This window comes from Pecten maximus, chromosome 10 (genome assembly GCF_902652985.1).
Source record: "Pecten maximus chromosome 10, xPecMax1.1, whole genome shotgun sequence".
Classification (NCBI taxonomy): Eukaryota; Metazoa; Mollusca; class Bivalvia; order Pectinida; family Pectinidae; genus Pecten; species Pecten maximus.
Window position 1 is genome coordinate 21,045,702 of NC_047024.1, and position 18,599 is coordinate 21,064,300.

The window sequence follows — 18,599 nt, forward strand, 5'->3', positions numbered from 1 at the left end:
TTCAGAAACTACAAGAGTTGTCTACCGTTCTGTATTAACACTTCCGGAAAATGGACCAATCGAAATCTTTGTTAGGGAGAAGTGGGTATTTTGAAAATGTCAGAAAGCAAAGATGAAGCTACAAGTAAACAAACGCCAAACGAAGTACTTTAACAGGTAACCAACACGCCATTTCTGTAATTCTTCGCTTGAAAATAATTGCAATTTCGTTGAGATCTGTTTAACGATACAAATGATTCATCAGTTTACGATTAAAAATTGTTGATCGTGAGTGAAGCTCCACACGTCACATGCGTGTTCGTGTATTCGCAGCTGAATCAGCATATATCTGTATATAATATGTCATCATTTCGGACTCCTTTCTATGTGTAGAATACGATAGTTGTGTAGGTCTGTTCGTTATATCTGATTATCTCTTAGTTCTGTCATAACTCAACAAACAGCTGACAAATGCTTACATAATTTAGAAGATGTCAATTTCGGACTTGTGCAAGTCTGTATTAGTGATGCTACTGTAAATGCAGTGGTCTAATATAACTTATTTGAGATCGCTATGTCTTTGCCAATAACAAACGATCTGTCTAAAGTGCAACCCAAGTCTAAACTTAGATGCTTAAACACATAAACCAGAGAATCAAGCAGTAACCAAGGTGGAATTCTTCTTCTTATTTTGACTCCTGAATTAGATTAAACACCCTGACCTTACATTAATGATTATATTATATATATACTGTAGTACATGTACGTTTTAGTTTATTTTAACTACTGTAGGCTGGCCACCATCTAAAAAAATGAAAATAACGTTTATTTATCATCGTTTACATGGTTAACAAGCAACATAAGCTCTGTACTGTAGAGCTTTTATTACTACTTCGCTGAGGGAATTCGAACAAATATTGTTTTGATTAATGTACCCAATGGAGTAAAACCCATGGGGGAAAACCAACGTGCCATCGATGGGGAAACAACAAACCCAGCAGACATCATCCCCTTCTGATAGTGCTGCTCTTACGTATACCCACATTCTAGGGGAAAGTGGTCTGAAGCTCACATGCGACTGTCGCTAGCACATTAGCGATCACAGAGCTCTACCAAATTTAAACGGACAGGGTTTATTTTTCACTGGTTTGGAAAAGGGCCTTTTTGACTAATTTTGTGAATTGGTGAATTTTGGGAATTTGGCCTAACTCTTTACCACCTAATGACTACATATGACACCCCTGCTATTTCCCCAAAAGCTATACTTGGTGAAGCCCTAGAATGATTAATAGCTAACTGAAAAATTTAAATTAATTAATGATTTAAAACACTGAGAAGAAAAGAATTTATTGTTGAAGATATGATTTACATACACAAAATTAATCATGAGAGTCTCCAGAATTGAATTACAGTTTGCAAATCCAAAAATAAAGTTTCACTTCAACTCATATTTACAGGTAAGTCAGCGAGCTCTACAAAAAGGTGGCAAATTTGAAATGTCGTCATTAGGGATACAGGTAGGGGCGTCAGATGTCATCATTAGGTGGTAAAGTATAGGGAGTGCTAAGTGGAAAAGAGTTAAATATGAAATTATTTCAATTCTGAATGGGGCCCATTAACGGCCAAAAAAAGCCCCCAGAAAAAGCCCTGACAAATGTTATTATTCTCATTATATAGCTATTTGTGAAAAAAATAAATTGAAGTGTTATATCTAGTTGGAGTTTAATTTGAACTTCTAGACTCTAGATCTGTTTGTGTAACTTTTGTTTCCCCATGTGGGCTGAAATTTGTCAGTAAAGAAATTGAATTGAATCATCCCTAATCTTTTCATTAATAGCAAAGTACTTACTTTCCTGTTTTTAATTCAAAAAATTTCTTTTGTTTTCAGATTAAATGTGATGAAATGAAAAAACCCTTTTATGACGTAGTTTGAATGTTGTTTTGTTAATTAATGACACCATGACACTGGGACAAAGGAAACGTGTACCAAGTTATGCAGAAGTGGTGGCGACGCCCCCTCGCAAATCAACAGATTCACCTGAATCTTCAGGGGCCAGTAATAGTAAGGTCAAGGTCGTGGTAAGAATCCGACCAGAGAATGCAGCAGAAGGGGGAAGTAATTCCCGTGTAGTGGTTAAGGCTATGAATGAAAATGTATTAGTATTTGACCCAAAAGAACAATCGTCGCCTGGATATGGCTACCGGAACCGACATCGTCGGAGAGATATCCGAAAGAAGCAGTGTAAGGATTTGAAATTTGCCTTTGACCATGTTTTTGACCAGAATTCGGCAAATCACAATGTGTACGAAGAATCTACCAAACAAATTCTGGATGGGCTGTTGGAAGGCTACAACTGTTCAGGTAAACAGCTTATGTTGTTTTTTTTTATTATTTTATATAATCACTATTAAATCTGCAAAAAAAGTGAACAATTATTACGTTTATATTTTAGCTACTGTTTAAATGCTGAAATAAAAAAATCTCGGATAGCTGACTATATGTATAAATGATGAAACAAAAAAAATGGTTGAAAATATTGAAGTCATGAGAACAATGGTGTTGTTGTACATGATTTTGAGTCATTGTAAGACTACAAAAAATAATTTGACAAAGAAATCTAAAACTTTTTAACATGCTTATAATTTGAAATTATGGGTTTTAATATCTAAGTTTCAATTATCTACAGCTATTAAGACTACAGAAAAAAATGCTTAAGGTTTGATGAAAAAATCTGGAACATTTTTAGCATCCTTGTACATTGTACATTGAAATTAAGGGCTTATCTTTGATAATATTACTAAGTGACATTACACCGTTGTTTTAACAGTGTTTGCCTATGGAGCCACTGGAGCAGGTAAAACTCACACCATGTTGGGTAACCCACAACAGCCTGGCGTCATATACCTCACAATGATGGACTTATACACACGGATAGCTGCCATTCAGGATGAGAAAATCTGTGATGTGGCTGTGTCCTATCTTGAGGTATTACTTTTAAAAAGTTTGAAAAATTGATCATCCATATTAATGAAATCTTTTTGAAATAAACATGTTTAAATTGTCCTGTGTTTTTCTGCAAGTCAATGAAACTATAGACAGTTTAGTTAAATAGCATTGCTGAAGAATGTCAGTGATATCATAATTCTGCCTTTCACTTGCTAAAAAGCAAAAAGGAAAAAAAAAACATGGAATATTTTCTTGATTTAGGCAGGAAAAATCTGTTACAAATTCTGAGTAGAAATAGCACTGACCTCACTGTTGATTTGGCCGTGTATATTTAAGTGTTGCAATCAAACATTCCATTTTGCCTGTTCAGGTATACAATGAGCAGATTCATGACCTGTTGGTCAAAGGAGGTTGTCTTCCAGTCAGAGAAGATGCCAGGAATGGTGTGGCCATATCAGGACTGTCTCTTCACACGGTCAGTATAATCAACATAGTAAATCTTCATGTATACATAAGAATCTTGTTCAGAGAAATTTTATTTTATTTCTGCCGCCAATTATGAGCATGGCATTATTAGCCATTGCCATATTTTTTTAATATGACACAAATTTAAAGTTGTAAGCAGTTGTATCACTCTATAAATAGATTAAGGCCAAACAATGTTTATTTCTTGTTTCTTTTTTGAAAAACAATTGTAAGTAAAAAAATAAAGGGTTATACAGAAGGGTGGTGATGACTTTTTATTTTTTTGTTGCATTGCTTTTGAAGTAAATTCACAGATCAAATTATCTCTGGTTTAAGGGTAAGAATATTTCATTATAAATATTACAAGAAATGCAGCTTGGAGCTAGAACTGTTGTATGATACAATTGATACTAGGTTTAAGTTTTTGTGACATTCCAGCCAAGAGATGCTGAAGAGCTCTTACACATGCTGCACTTTGGGAATCAGAACAGAACGCAGCACCCTACAGACGCCAATGCTGAGTCGTCACGCTCACATGCTGTCTTCCAGGTTGGTATGTCATCTACAAAGATGACATGATCTGTTTGAACTGTACACATGTACACCTTGTTTTCACACATCAAGTAGCCTTCCAAGAAGTGATATCACTTAGTGGTGTCATTATCTGTTGGAATGATTTTTGTTGAGCACACTAGTGGAAACACAGCTTTTTGTTTGTTAGTCTTCCAGTTGGGGAAACAACAAGTACTATTTATTTCAATGATGCAAAAAATACACACACACCTTTTAGTCGTCAGTCTTCCTTACCTAAGAATATCTGTGTCACTTGTCCTCTCAGTGAGTATGTCGATTTGGTCCTCTGAGTAAGAGTATGGTAGATTTAATCTTCCGAGTCCCAGAATGGTAGGTAATATCCGCCAATTATCAGATTTTGCTCTTTGAGTTTGAGTATAGTAGATTTTGTTCTCCGAGTATGAGTATGGTCGATTTTGTTCTCCGAGTATGAGTATGGTCGATTTTGTTCTCCATGTATGAAAACGGTAAGATTTTGCCCTTTAAGTATGAATACAGATTTGGCAGATTTTGTCCTCCCAAGTATGTGTACCGATATGGTAGATTTTGTCATTTGAGTATGAGTATAGCAGATTTTGTCCTCCAAGTAAGAGTGTGGCAGATTTTGTCCTACAAGTATGAGTACCGATATGGTAGATTTTGTCCTCCAAGTATGAGTATGGCAGATTTTGTCCTCCAAGTATGAAAACCGATATGGTAGATTTTTTCCTCCAAGTATGAGTGTGGCAGATTTTGTCCTCCAAGTATGAATACCGATATTGCAGATTTTGTTCTCCAAGTATGAATACCGATATGGTAGATTTTTGTCCTCCAAATTTGAATACTGATATGGTAGATTTTGTCGTTTGAGTTTGAGTACTGATATGGTAGATTTTGTCCTCCAAGTATGAGTACTGATATATGGTAGATTTTGTAGTTTGAGTTTGAGTATGGTAGATTTTGTCCTCCAGTTGCATATATGGAGATTGAGTATTCCTAGTAATTACATTTTAAGCTTGACTTCTTCCTACATAGGTGTATGTCCCATCTACTTGCCCCAAATTTCTAATGGAGAATTTCAAATCCCAAGAACCGTGGTTTAAGTTGTCTGGGAATTGTCTGAGATGCTCATTTTATACTAAACTGTCTCAATTACATTTCATTAACATGCAATATTGTATCTCTAGGTTTTTGTAAGACAGCGAGATAGAACAGCCAACATCTCAACAGAGGTACGCGTAGCCAAAATGTGTCTGGTGGACCTTGCTGGTTCTGAGAGAGCTACGGTCACTAAGAATTGTGGGGCGAGGTTCCGTGAGGGTGCCAACATAAATCGGTCTCTCTTGGCCCTGGGAAATGTCATTAATGCTTTGGCAGACAGCAAGGTAAGACTCAATTAATTGTAACATTTTAATTTAACTCCTAGTCTGATGGTGGCGGGAGATCCTGTCTATGGAAATCTTAATGTTTGCCGTTGCCACTTTCCTAAATATAAACTCATGATATTACATCATTACCCATAATTCCTCAAACTGTTTATGGTAGTATCAAAGATGACGGTTGTCACATGTAATAAACAACATCAGGGTTAATATCCCTGTTTTACAAGGATTTTCCTACTTTTGAGGCAAATTCATGTAAGTTGATCGGCGTAGCCAGCCAATTTTCATAGTTAGACATGTCAGAATGAGATATTTTAATGTCTCATCTTTTACTGATGATTTTAAATGATAGAATTGACTTAGATATGGTCAACTTTGCTGCAATATGAAACTCTGGAAATATATAAAAAAAAAATATATATAAATGTGAAAATTCAGCCATATTGCATGATTCCTGGGTATAGGGGAGATTATTACATTATGCAGCAGATAAAGATTTAATTTTCAGCAACATCATAGTCTGGTACAGCAAGATAGTGTCTGGTCAGCAACATCATAGTCTGGTAAATACAGCAAGATAGTGTCTGGTCAGCAACATCATAGTCTGGTACAGCAAGATAGTGTCTGGTCAGCAACATCATAGTCTGGTACAGCAAGATAGTGTCTGGTCAGCAACATCATAGTCTGGTACAGCAAGATAGTGTCTGGTCAGCAACATCATAGTCTGGTACAGCAAGATAGTGTCTGGTCAGCAACATCATAGTCTGGTACAGCAAGATAGTGTCTGGTCAGCAACATCATAGTCTGGTACAGCAAGATAGTGCCTGGTCAGCAACATCATAGTCTGGTACAGCAAGATAGTGCCTGGTCAGCAACATCATAGTCTGGTACAGCAAGATAGTGTCTGGTCAGCAACATCATAGTCTGGTACAGCAAGATAGTGCCTGGTCAGCAACATCATAGTCTGGTACAGCAAGATAGTGCCTGGTGTAAGGTTCTGTTGATATGTATTATAGATAACAATATGTCACTGTCATCATACTGGTACAATTTTTTACACTATATTTCATTATGATGACGTTGCTGAGGTATTAAACAACATATGCAAATAAAGTGATTTGATTAAATAATTTGTGATGTCTTGTTTTCTTCAGTACAAAGGCCACGTTCCCTACAGAGACAGCAAACTGACCCGACTTTTGAAGGACTCCCTCGGTGGCAACTGTCAGACAGTTATGATCGCTGCTGTTAGGTTGGTAGAACATTCACTTAGCTTGCTGGCTGGGGTTTTTGATAGCTAAGGAAAGTACTTCCTTTCAGAACATCATTGTCAGTTTGGGATAAACATTTATTAAAGCTATTATATCACATTTCTGGCTTTGAAACATCCGGATAATCAGAGCTTTTAAATTATAAATGATAGAATAAAATCATTAACTGTTTTATTCTCGTGTTTTATTTTGTTGTTTTTTCCTTTTCAGTCCCTCCAGTTTGTCATACGAAGATACATATAACACTCTCAAGTATGCTGACCGGGCAAAACATATACAGGCACAGGTAAAGATACGTACCATACATACAAAATGTATGGATCAAAGGTCGAAGGTCATGCTTTAATAGGTGTACAGAAGGGTCAAAAGTCATGTTTAGGTGTACAGAAGGGACAAGGCCATGTTTAGGTGTACAGAAAGGTCCAAGGTCATGCTTAGGTGTACAGTACATTCTTGACTTAATTGACCTGTAATAAGCCCATTCTTGACTTAATTGACCTGTAATAAGCCCATTGTTGTCATTAAGTCAGAGGTAATTGTGTTGGCATGCTGAACTTACTACATGATGAATATATTAAAACATGTTGTCTGTCTGTTCCAGCTGAAGAAGAATGTTCTCAATGTTGACTTCCATGTGGCCAGATACGGTCAGATCATCCAGGAGCTCAGAAAAGAGGTAAATACTAACTAATGGGCTTAAAAATGTACCAGGACCAGGTGTTCCACAAGGATAAGTGACTTCTGCCTCAAACTATCTAGAGCCAGAATATGATGGTTAAAAATTATTTCTTAGGTCACTTATGTATAACACTTGCTAGTGCTAGAGATATCTGTATGGATAATATATTGAGGGGTCAATTTAATAAAAAAAATAATTAAATTGTTGTTGATTTGCCAATTGACATTATTATTTGATCTTTCTATTTGTCAGATTAATGAGCTGAAAGGAAAACTCCAGAACTACGAGGATGGTAAAATGGTTACAGCCCAGCAACTCTGTACAGTACCTAACAAGACAGTCACAAGGTATAGTAATCAGTGTCAAGGTCACAAGGTACAGTTATTAATGTCAAGGTCAAATGTATATAATCATTGTCAAGGTCACAGTGTATAGTAATTAAGGTCACAATGAATGGTAGTCAGTGTCAATGATACAATATATGGTAATCTTTGTCAAGGTAACAAGGTATAGTAATCATTGTCAAGGTCACAGGGTATGATAGTCATTGTCAAGGTTACAAGGTATAGCAATCAGTGTCAAGGTCACAATGTATAGTAATCATTGTCAAGGTCACAGTGTATAGTAATCATTGTCAATGTTACAAGGTATAGCAATCAGTGTCAAGGTCACAATGAATGGTAGTCAGTGTCAATGATACAATATATGGTAATCTTTGTCAAGGTCACAAGGTATAGTAATCAGTGTCAAGGTCACAATGTAAGGTAATCAAAGTCAAGGTCACAAGGTATATTTACCATTGTCAAGGTCACATTGTATGGTTATCAGGGTCACATTCACAAGTTCTGGTATTAAATCAGTGTCAAGTTCACAAGTTATGGTATTAAATCAGTGTCAAGTTCAAAAGTTATGGTAGTCAATGTCAAGGTCACAATGTTTGGACAAATGTTATAGTACAATACTGTATGGATAAATCTATGTGTACTTTAACCTCTCCTTAGACTATATGTATAAGGATATGATGTCAATTTATGTGACTTGAAATGTAAGTACGAAATCCCTGTAATATGATAAATAATGATAATAAAAGCTTAATATCTTTATATATAACACCGAGTCACATGGTCAGACTTCAGTTTCTCGACTACACTAAACAGGGTTTGATTCATCATCCTTTATATAATGAAGATGCAGGTGTATTTCCTATAAAAATACGTAACAAATTTCACTTTGAAGTAAATTGTTGCGTTTCTTTTTGCAGGTTGAAGGAAAACATGGAAGAGATATTCTTCTCCAGACTACAGATATGCAGGGAATATCTCGATTCTGAGCTGAAAAGTCGGGATATGAAGTGGAAAATTAGTCGAAAGGAACGCTGTCTGGCTAGAATGGCCTGCTTTAATGATTCCCAGCAAAATGGGGTATGATTTACTTGATTATCATGAAATGAATAAATTGGATTGACTCCTTGAATTAGAATAGATCTTTGAAAGGCCGTTATTGACTATTTCGCTACTGAAAGTGTTTTGTTGCTACATCACTATTCAGTATTTCAAACATAATAAATCATTACATGAATACAGTATTTATCCTAAACTAATCCCTTTCCCCTAGTGTAAACGTTTAGTACCATATTCATCCACAAAAAAGCCTCCTCCCCTGATGTAAAATTCTAGCACTATTTATCCTCAACTAGTCCCTCTCCACTAGTGTGAAAGTTCATCACCGTATTTATCCTCGAATAAGCCCCCTCACCTAGTGTAAAACTTTTGTACCATATTTTTCCTCAAATAAGCCCTCTCCCACAGTATACAGGTATAATACCATATTCATACTCAAATAAGCCCTATCCACAATTGTAAAAGTTGAGCATTCTATTATCTTCAAATAAGCCTCCTCCTCTAATTAATGTAAATGTTTTGTACTGTATTTATCCTCAAGATTAGTATTAAAGTTGGGGAGGGCTTATTTGTGAAACTACTTTCTATAACATTGTTATATAATCTAATTTCTTTTTTTAGACAAAGGACAAAATCCAACGGATGATACACTCGGCTCACGAACGGATGACTAGCTTTGTCCAGATGAAGGAGGACAAAGGTGTGAGGCTGGCGAAGAGTAACCACAGTCTGGAGGGGCTGAAGTCGGCCGTCCAGGAACAGAACAATGGAGGAGGGGATAACCTGGCTACAGAGGTATCATCAGAATTTGTTTCTTAATGTGCAATTCAGACAATGATTCAGGAATATTATGACCTGGTATTAGCTATGACAGAACTGTGTGGTCAAATGTTCATTATGGAGTTGAAATGTTCATTATGGAGTTGAAATGTTCATTATGGAGGTCAAATGTTCATTATGGAGGCCAAATGTTCATAATGGAGGTCATATGTCAAACAAATACACTGCTGAATTTTATGAGGTGTGATTTTCATGACAATGAGGACATTATCAGATCCTAACTCTATATGTATCTGTTGGTTTACAATGTAATTTTGTTGTGATACAGAACTTGAAGCTGAATCTTCAGTTACATGAGTCCAGGCTGGCCCTGACAGAATCTCAGTACTGTATGAAGTACATGGCCAAGGTGGTTCGATCCCAGGAACGAGAGATCTCTGGTGCTGAGAGGTATGGTGGGATAGGACCAAAAATCCAAAAATATCTCTTTGAGAGGGGTGGGAGGCAGTTGTATTAGAAGTTGCTGGGTGGTGGGGGTAAATGCCCATTTTCCAAGTATTCCTTACACTAACTATGCCTTAGCTTTTGATGGGTGTTGGAGTATCTGAAAAAAATGGAACAGACCATACTTCAGTTCTGTATTAGTTGTTGTATCCTCCTGACATGAAGTTTTGCTGGATTTTAAGTAAAACCCAAATGATAATTAAAAAAAAGTTAAATCTTCCAGTATCATTATATAGTAATATTATAAGACATGCTGCATTCTAGCTACAACATTGTAAACCCGGGACTCAACATTCTGATATGCAAATATCTAGGATACACAGTGAGATTTTCTTTTACTGATATTGATCAACATTCTCAAATAACAGTCGGGTCACTGTGACCTATATTTTTTGCTTGATTGACTTTGGTTAGACCTTAACTCCATTGCCATCATATTGGGAGTTGGACATTTGTATACATGTTTAACTTTTCAAGCCAGTGTACAAATGCATCATCATAAACTGTTTCAGATTATGGAAGTTTAAGAAAAAATGTTTTATCATTATTAAATACTCTTTCCTCTTTTTCATAGGTTAATTTTACAACTACTCAACATGGTAAAACAACAACACAGTATTCTGAAAGGTCACGACCTTCTGACCTCTACCCTGGACTCACAGTATCACACCATACAGACGATCACAGAAGGCCGTGAAGTGACCTTCGCAGACCAAAGTTTAGCCGATCAGAACAGTGCCTTATCCCTCGGTGAAATGCTGAATTTTAAGTCATTGCTAGCAGGTTTGTATATAATATTTTATCTCAAAGGGCAAAGTACACAGTTTTCAGTATCATAGCAATCATTGCATAAATCATGATTAATATGAAAACAAGTGTAACAATTTATGATTTGATAATAAAATGAATAATTTTGTAACAACTTATTGTAGCTCTGATCGTTGTTTCTGTTATGTAGCATTTCCAAAGATAGGATTGAAGTAAACATATCGCTGTTTTAGATCAGTCTGTTCAAATGCTGTTTTCATTTGCATGAGGGTTTGAAAAAATACCCTTTTTATGCAATAGAATCTTCCAAACATTCGGTTTCATTAAGTATATAATGTATGGATGTTGTGTAATTTTTATCTCACCTTGGCTAGGTGAGGAGAAAAATCTGCTATAAATCCTGTTATGTAAGGGAAATTTTCATAAGATCATTTTAAAATATCTTCAATTTAAAGATAATGTCACATGTGTAGAAATTGACGTTTACTCTTGCAGTATTTGTTGATAACATGCATTACTCTAAGAAACAACCTGCGTGTGTGAAGTTCTTAAAAGAGAGGTGTTTATTTTCAATGGGGATGGTTGCTTATTAGAATAAATACAGTCGTTTTTATTTTTCATATACTGTATTACCTGAAACATTCATTGTGTATAAACTTTCACTGTTTTCGTGGTAACTATGGAAACACCGATATAAATATTATGAATATTGCTGTATGCATTATTATAATATTTTATGGGCTAACCACGAAAGTTTGTAACAACAAAACGAATTTGAAAGTTCTAAACCATGAAAAGAAAGTACACACAATCATTTCATGTTGTACAGTATACATGTATATAGTTTTCTGATGTTCTTGTTTTCTTAAACATGTCTGTGTTATCTGACAGTTCTTCAAACATGAATGTACCAAGATCCACTCTGAAAATTAATAATTATACTGCTGTGTTCCAGCTCAACACATGTGTGAGAAGAGTACACTTGTATCTAGTCAGTCGTCCCTGTCGATGACCAACCATTCGTCCATGACAGACCAGACACCATCTGCTCGGTCATCTGTGACCAATCTGTCTTCAGCCTCAGTCTCATCAACAAGCAGCTTGTCGGCATCTGCACAATCCTCTGTGATATCCGAGGCTGCGTCAGTGGATCAAGATGCCATGCCAGGTAAGTACCTAGTGTATGGTAATAGGGCAGCTCTGTAACATTACAGTGGTTGTACAAGAATACCTATTTACAGCAAGTTTTGGGCAGCTGTGATCGGTTGTCAGTAAATACTGTAATTAGGCTTATTTTGATGCAAGTGTAGCAGGTCGGGTTTTGATTGTAAATACTGTACATAGTTGTATGGTCGCCTTCTAGCTTTGGGCTAGGGGGAATTTCCCTTTAGCTCAGTTGGTAGAGCAGGGTTTGATCCCGACTGGCTGCACACTACTTGTCCTTGAACTTTTACACTCTTCAATCTCAATCAACCCATTTCCAAAGTCTTAACAAATTAATTGAATTTCTTTTCAATAAAAATACACTGTAGCATATAGTGTGATTAGTGCAATAATTATTTAATTAATACAGTGTGTCAAGCGCGAAAAGAGCCAAAATAAGGATTACCGCTAAACTAATGATGTTGGTTTACAGTAGAGATTGAAAGAACAAAGAATTTATAAAAATTGTTTCACACTCAACCAATGTATTACATATAGGGACGCAGTACGAAACCTTCCTAAACTCAATTTCTCTGTAATTTTGAAGCGACCTGAATTAGTAATCTCTGTCTTTGAAATATGTTTGTGTAATTACTATATATAAAGAGCTGACCAATATTATTGCGAAATCATGAAATTACCACTTCTGAAGATTTCAATATAACTATGGTATACAGCATTGGAATGATTGTCTGTTTTACAGGACCCAAGAGGATACCAGTGACAAGCCGCAGTGTCCAGCCAGTGCGAGTGCGGAGAGACCATATACATTCTGAACGTAGAGTGGTCAGACTTATGCCTTCGGACACAAAACCACCGCAGTCAGCAGTGGCGAAAGTGCCTGGACCTTTAAACTCAAATACTCATTGCTCTGATGAGATTTTCTCAGATGTACCTAGTCATAGTATTGAAAGTTCAGCTGGTGAGAAAAGCTGTGGCGTAAATGTGATTAGAGACTCCAATGTGTTCAAGGGAGATAACTGCGTGACAAACATTGGGTTATCTTGTGTACGTGGTAGTGTGGATGACCGATCGTCACGGGGAGGTCAAAGATCGCAGATTGGAAATCAGATGGAGGCTAGTCAAGATTTGAATTCTACATTTACTCTTAACCAAGAGAATATTGACCATTGTGTTCTTGGTCGATTACCGATAGTGGACGACAACAGTGTGGAACGCTCACATTCATGTAGTCATGAGGACTCTACACTACTGCCATCTAGTGGTAGAGAGACATCAAACCAGCCACACAGTGGCACAGGAACACTTGGTGGCAGCATGGGACATAGTGGGACATCTTTACATCCACTTGGTGGCAGCATGGGACATAGTGGGACATCTTTACAGCCACTTGGTGGCAGTGGGACATCTTTACAGCCACTTGGTGGCAGTGGGACATCTTTACAGCCACCCAGTCGTATCGGGACACATAGAGGGACATCTTTACAGTCACAAAGTGGCAGTGTGTTTGGACAAGTTATTAGTGCTAATTCACAGAGTAAATCAATTTTAAACTCCGCCAACAAATTGTCACAGCCAACAATAACAACAACAACACTGGCCTCGACAAACAAATCCTCTCTTCTGACTTTGCTCAACATTCATCCTTTCAACACAGACTCAACTTCAGAGACAAAACCTTTAGGTCCTGGTGTGAACTCTTCACCCGTCACAAAGGCGTCAAACTCTGTTGATTCTGGAACTGTGAGCAAGGGAGGTAATCCTGGCATTTCAGGTGGTAGAACAGAGAAGAGCAGCTGTGTTCGCTCCATTCAGTTTGATGGTGTTTGTACTCCGAAGAAAGGTAGGTTTGTGAAATCAGTGACTGGGGGTCACAGGTGTTTATGTCTTTATGAACAGTCTTTATCAACTGTCAAAGCCACATGAATTTAAAAAAATACTTTATAGAGATTTTTATTACTAAAACCTTGACTGCTGTTATTTTTCAATCAAGACAAGTTTGCTTTATAATCTTCATGATCTGTTATCAATATAGGGATTAGGTTTGGATAAAGTTGACAGCAACTTATTGTAAAGAACAATTGTATCTTATATATGATATTTAGGTGAAATATTGCTTAACCCCTAGCTGGCATTTGCATTGTATGTAGCTAGGTTAAAGTTTTTTAATCTGAAAAAAACAGTATTGTGTCAATATTAATGAGGATACATCTGACATGTGTGTTCCTCATGAAAAAAAACTTTCCATTGGTACTACATTTGCATACCTGCTGACTTTGACTGTGACCTTTGATCTGCTTTAAAAAACTTTAATCTTGGCCACTGTATGTGAAATGTACAAGATAGGGCTTTCATATTGTATTTGGTATATGTTCCTACAACTTCCTTGTGACAAGACCTTTCCATTGGTTTCCATTTGTGGACCTGCAGAGCTGCTGACCTTGACCATGACCTTTGACATTCTTTTAGAAAACTTCAACCTTGGTCACAGCATGCTAACAATATGAGATAGGGCTTTATATATATTTGACAAGTGTGGAATATGTGACAAGTCCTTTGTATCAGTACTGCATTTGTGGACTTGCTGACCTTGACCGTGACCTTTGACCTACTTCAGATTTTCAACCCACTCAGTGAGCTATGTTGTCGTCTGAAAATTCTTTGATTGGTCGTTTCCAGTAAAACATCTACCCCATGGGAGGACTCCAGGATTTTCACACAAAAATCACCAACAGATTTGATTTAACTCAAACAATATGCTAAGCCAGATAAATTTTCTCTTACACCTACCATGAATAGAAATTTCTTTATTCTGGAGTCCTCTCATCGAATTATGATAAAATGTTTATGGAATACTGCGCATGCTTTCTTAGAAGATTTGTTATCGAGCACATTCTAAATATCTTAAAACATTATATTTTCAGTGTCATACTTGGAATACTCATTTCTTAGAAGATTTGTTATCGAGCTCATTCTATATCTTTAAACATTTTATTTTCAGTGTTATGTCAATTTTGACCTTTATCATATAAAACCCCAGACATCTCGTTTAAGATTCTATTTATATCCAATAGTGTTGTATTTTTTCTCTTCAGTGCGATCCTATGCTGAGGTAGCTTCTAGTCCGTCATTGTCATGTGGGCGAGTGCCCCTGCGACAAGTTGACAGTAACACACCTTTAGCCACTCAGATGACACCAGGACGTAGTAGGTCAGTATGGTGAAATCTAATGTAATGTTTTAATAAAAGAAATGTATTTAAGTTGAATTAGATTTAAGCTTATCAACATTGGATCTACCAACATAACTGGTTCCATTTTCAGTTCATAAAATTCTAGGATTGGATGCATACTTAGTGTCCACAAAAAATAATGCCCATTTAAAATTTGTTATCATTTAGTTTTAAATTATAAATAAACCTGAAAAAAGTCAATAAAAAAAGATAAATACAAATGTTTTTTCTTTATATAGAGAACCATGCAATAATTATGGCATTTAACTATTTAAATATATTTGTAGTCGAAACCTCAAAAAAATATCCACAAACATCTCATGTAATGAAGTATATAGTATTAATGTAGTTTGTAGGATGATATCTAACTAAAGAAATCAATCATGAATGAATTTAGTATTACAAAGATTCTCATTGACCGACCTATTTCATTTCCAGATACACAGAGGACAAAGAAAACACACCAGTACAAATGTCGAAGGGAAGCTCTCTGAATACGCCCTTACAGGGGAAAGACGGCAAACTGAACACTCCTATGCGGATACTTAAAGTGTCTTCTTCAGGTAATCAGCTGACTAGACAGGCAACAGACAACTCGCGTAAGGAGAAGAGCAGACAACTCCTACAGATGGGTCTCTTCTCGATGGTGGACAGGCCACAAGGTCAGTTATTGCCTGTATTGTTGAACCACGAGTCGTATAATTTGTTAGCGATGTTTGTCGTTTTAAATTCGGCATCTGATAGAGATGTTTTTTTTCTGTCCAGCAGATCACTTGTTATTGTATAGCATGAAATGTTCGTTATGTATTGTACAACCATCCACAAATATCCTCCTTTCCTGTAAAAAACAAATGGTGGGTGTGCGCGTATAAGGTCAGATTGAATATGGTACAACAAATATGAATGATATATGTATACATGTCAAATGTTTGTTGATTATTTGTTGGTTCTACAAAAGTTTTTACAACAGAACAATCTTAATTACTTCAAACCGTTGAGGAAAGTACCCACAAAGATTTTATTATAAGCAGCACAACACACTATGTAGTATGTAGCACCGGAAAAATATCATTTTTATTTAACATCATGTGCTATTGAGGCCAAAGTAACAATGTTTTCCTTCGTAAACAGAAGATCGCGGGGAAGTTTCCAAAGGAACGACTCCTGGCTACATGAGGATGACAAAAGCTGCATCAGGCAGATTCCCTTCACGGTAAGTTTTTGTGACCAAAAACATTGGATTACATGAGAAGAATTTTTTACATGTCTGAAAACCTATAATACCTCATTGACAAGGGCATTGCTGCCATGTAAAAACATAAGCCCGGACTTGCACATAATTTTTTGTATGAGTATTAAAGTCGTGAAATTTTAACATGGGAGGGGGGGGGGGGGGGGGGGGGACCTACTTATTTACACTACAAGATATCTCTCGAGTCTCTTCACATATTTAGTTCGCTCTGTTTCTGACCAACCACTTTTAAAACCTGGTAGGCTATCTGACCTCCATTAAATGTTTGATCACACTTTTCTTTGCTGGATGTATCAACTTAAAGATAACCTACAACTATAAGAAAGGCTAAAATAGAAGTTAAGATTTGGGTTATTCTGGACTAAACACTACTCACTCACAGCTGCTGGAGATGGTTCAGATTATACATGTTATTATCAAGTGTGAAGTGTTGTGGACTTTTTCTTAACTGCCTGTTTTCAGTCTTGGCTTTTGTTATTTAGGCACAAGAGGGGACTGACAGAGGAAAATGATGACCTGAGAGGTCATCCCTACAAGTCAAAGTCAACCAAATCTTTGTGAGTTTCTCTACAGATTCTTTGTGTAGTATAATTTGTATCAAAGGGACATTCCTTCGTTCTGACATCAGAAACATGCAAAATTTCTATGGATAAAATTTATACCCGAATGAGGATTATATGTCTACAGTAATGAAAGTAACGCCAAAATTTACAGAAAAATGGCATTTCGTACACAAATACTGTCTGCCTTTGTGGTAATTAGTGATACCTAGGGTCAAATTTTTATGATTAAATACTTATGCACTTTGGGTTTCCCTTGAGAGTAAATCTGCCATATTAGTTTAAAGATTATAACTTTTACTATTTGAAAAAAAAAACCCATATTTCCCATTAAGTTTCATTTTTGCGACATACACCTTAATATTCAAATGAAGGAATGTCCCTTTAAATGTATTTAAAGGTGAACTACACAAAGGAAGACAATAAACTAATCTCTTGGATGTGTATTACTGTAACCAACCTAATTAACACACTATATTATCAGATGATATATGGGCATTTGGTTATCGAGTCTGTGGCCTTTTTATTTACTAAAATTAATTGCACCCATCTCCTTTACCATGAAAAGGTGAGGCTGATGATCAAAACGTTATTTGATATGTCAGTGTATAAACTAGATCAAATTGTTTTATGGGGATGATAAATGTCTTGTCTAGAATTACAGAATGGAGGTAGTATGTTACAGTATAAATTTAGTGTTAGGATAAAATACTGTTAAAAAGGTCGAAAAATTACATACAAGAAACCCAAGATATTTGTTGTTCTTGTCCCGAAGCTCTACAAGTGTCTAAATAATTTTATATCATCTTTGCAGGTTTCGCCAAAAAAGTCAGTCAACGTCAAACCTGGCCCGACGTGGATGGCAGTTATGACATAAGTGAACGCCAATATTTCTAACGGGGATGTGTAGGATCAATCATGTAGAGACTTGTGCCATTGTGACTGTGATCATGTTAATTTTTAACTCAATGAGTACACCAGTGAAATGTTAAGTTCTTGTCATCATGTTCATGGAAATCCTGCAATTTAATTGTAGAAATATTGTGTTCATCACTCAATTCAGCATCTATGAAATTATTTAGAAGTTACATAGGACAGAAAATGCAATGCGGCACAATTTAAATCCAATAGCTCTCATGGAGTTCTAGAACAAGTCGTAACAAGCTAAATACTAAATTTTTTTTCTACTTGCAGTTTTTATTTTTTAAGCCAAATTTTTGCCTGAATGGCTTTTTCAATATATTTCCCAAGATATATGCATGGATGTCCTTTAATATTGCATTTTCTGCAAGGCTTTTGGTTTATATCATTTTGTCAAAGAAAACCCTTCCAGATTTGATAGATCATTCCACTGAAAACATGTTTTAATACACAGATATATGAAGATGTCTGTTGTCAGATATACCATACTGACAATGTGTTAAACAGGTGACCTATAGATACAAGCTGACAAAATTATGTATCGCTTAAAAAGCTTGCTTTCAAACAAAGTATTTGCCCAGCATAAGCGAGGCACACGAGTATATTACCACAAGTTTCCAAAAGTTATTGTTCGATCAGTGACCTTCGGAGATCAACAAAATGATGTATCGCTTGCTTTCAAACAAGGCATTTACCTTTTGCAGTACATGTCCCGTACTTTATATATATATATATGTAAATAAA

At 36.2% G+C, this 18,599-nt stretch overlaps 1 protein-coding gene across 1 annotated transcript; it reads left to right on the forward strand.

Annotated features, from left to right (window-relative positions):
• The first annotated feature begins 70 nt into the window (after positions 1–70).
• LOC117336584 (kinesin-like protein KIF18A) lies at positions 71–18,110 on the forward strand. Its single transcript, XM_033897195.1, has 21 exons — positions 71–156; positions 1,868–2,341; positions 2,808–2,965; positions 3,297–3,401; positions 3,830–3,940; positions 5,131–5,328; positions 6,480–6,577; positions 6,807–6,882; positions 7,198–7,272; positions 7,528–7,622; positions 8,537–8,696; positions 9,297–9,470; positions 9,784–9,905; positions 10,534–10,742; positions 11,683–11,895; positions 12,634–13,734; positions 14,987–15,101; positions 15,561–15,784; positions 16,254–16,335; positions 16,857–16,931; positions 17,749–18,110. Exons 2-21 carry the CDS (start codon positions 1,939–1,941, stop codon positions 17,804–17,806), a joined length of 3,852 nt encoding a protein of 1,283 aa, XP_033753086.1. The 5' UTR covers positions 71–156; positions 1,868–1,938; the 3' UTR covers positions 17,807–18,110.
• The last annotated feature ends 489 nt before the right edge of the window (positions 18,111–18,599 follow it).

What these genes read in the sequence shown, in the direction of transcription:
- LOC117336584 (XM_033897195.1), top strand. Translation starts at nt 1,939, where the DNA reads ATGACACTGGGACAAAGGAAACGTGTACCAAGTTATGCAGAAGTGGTG. An exon ending in CAAAACATATACAGGCACAG is followed by an intron (nt 6,883 to 7,197) that starts GTAAAGATACGT and finishes TGTCTGTTCCAG; the next exon opens with CTGAAGAAGAATGTTCTCAA. An exon ending in TGTTTGTACTCCGAAGAAAG is followed by an intron (nt 13,735 to 14,986) that starts GTAGGTTTGTGA and finishes TTTTCTCTTCAG; the next exon opens with TGCGATCCTATGCTGAGGTA.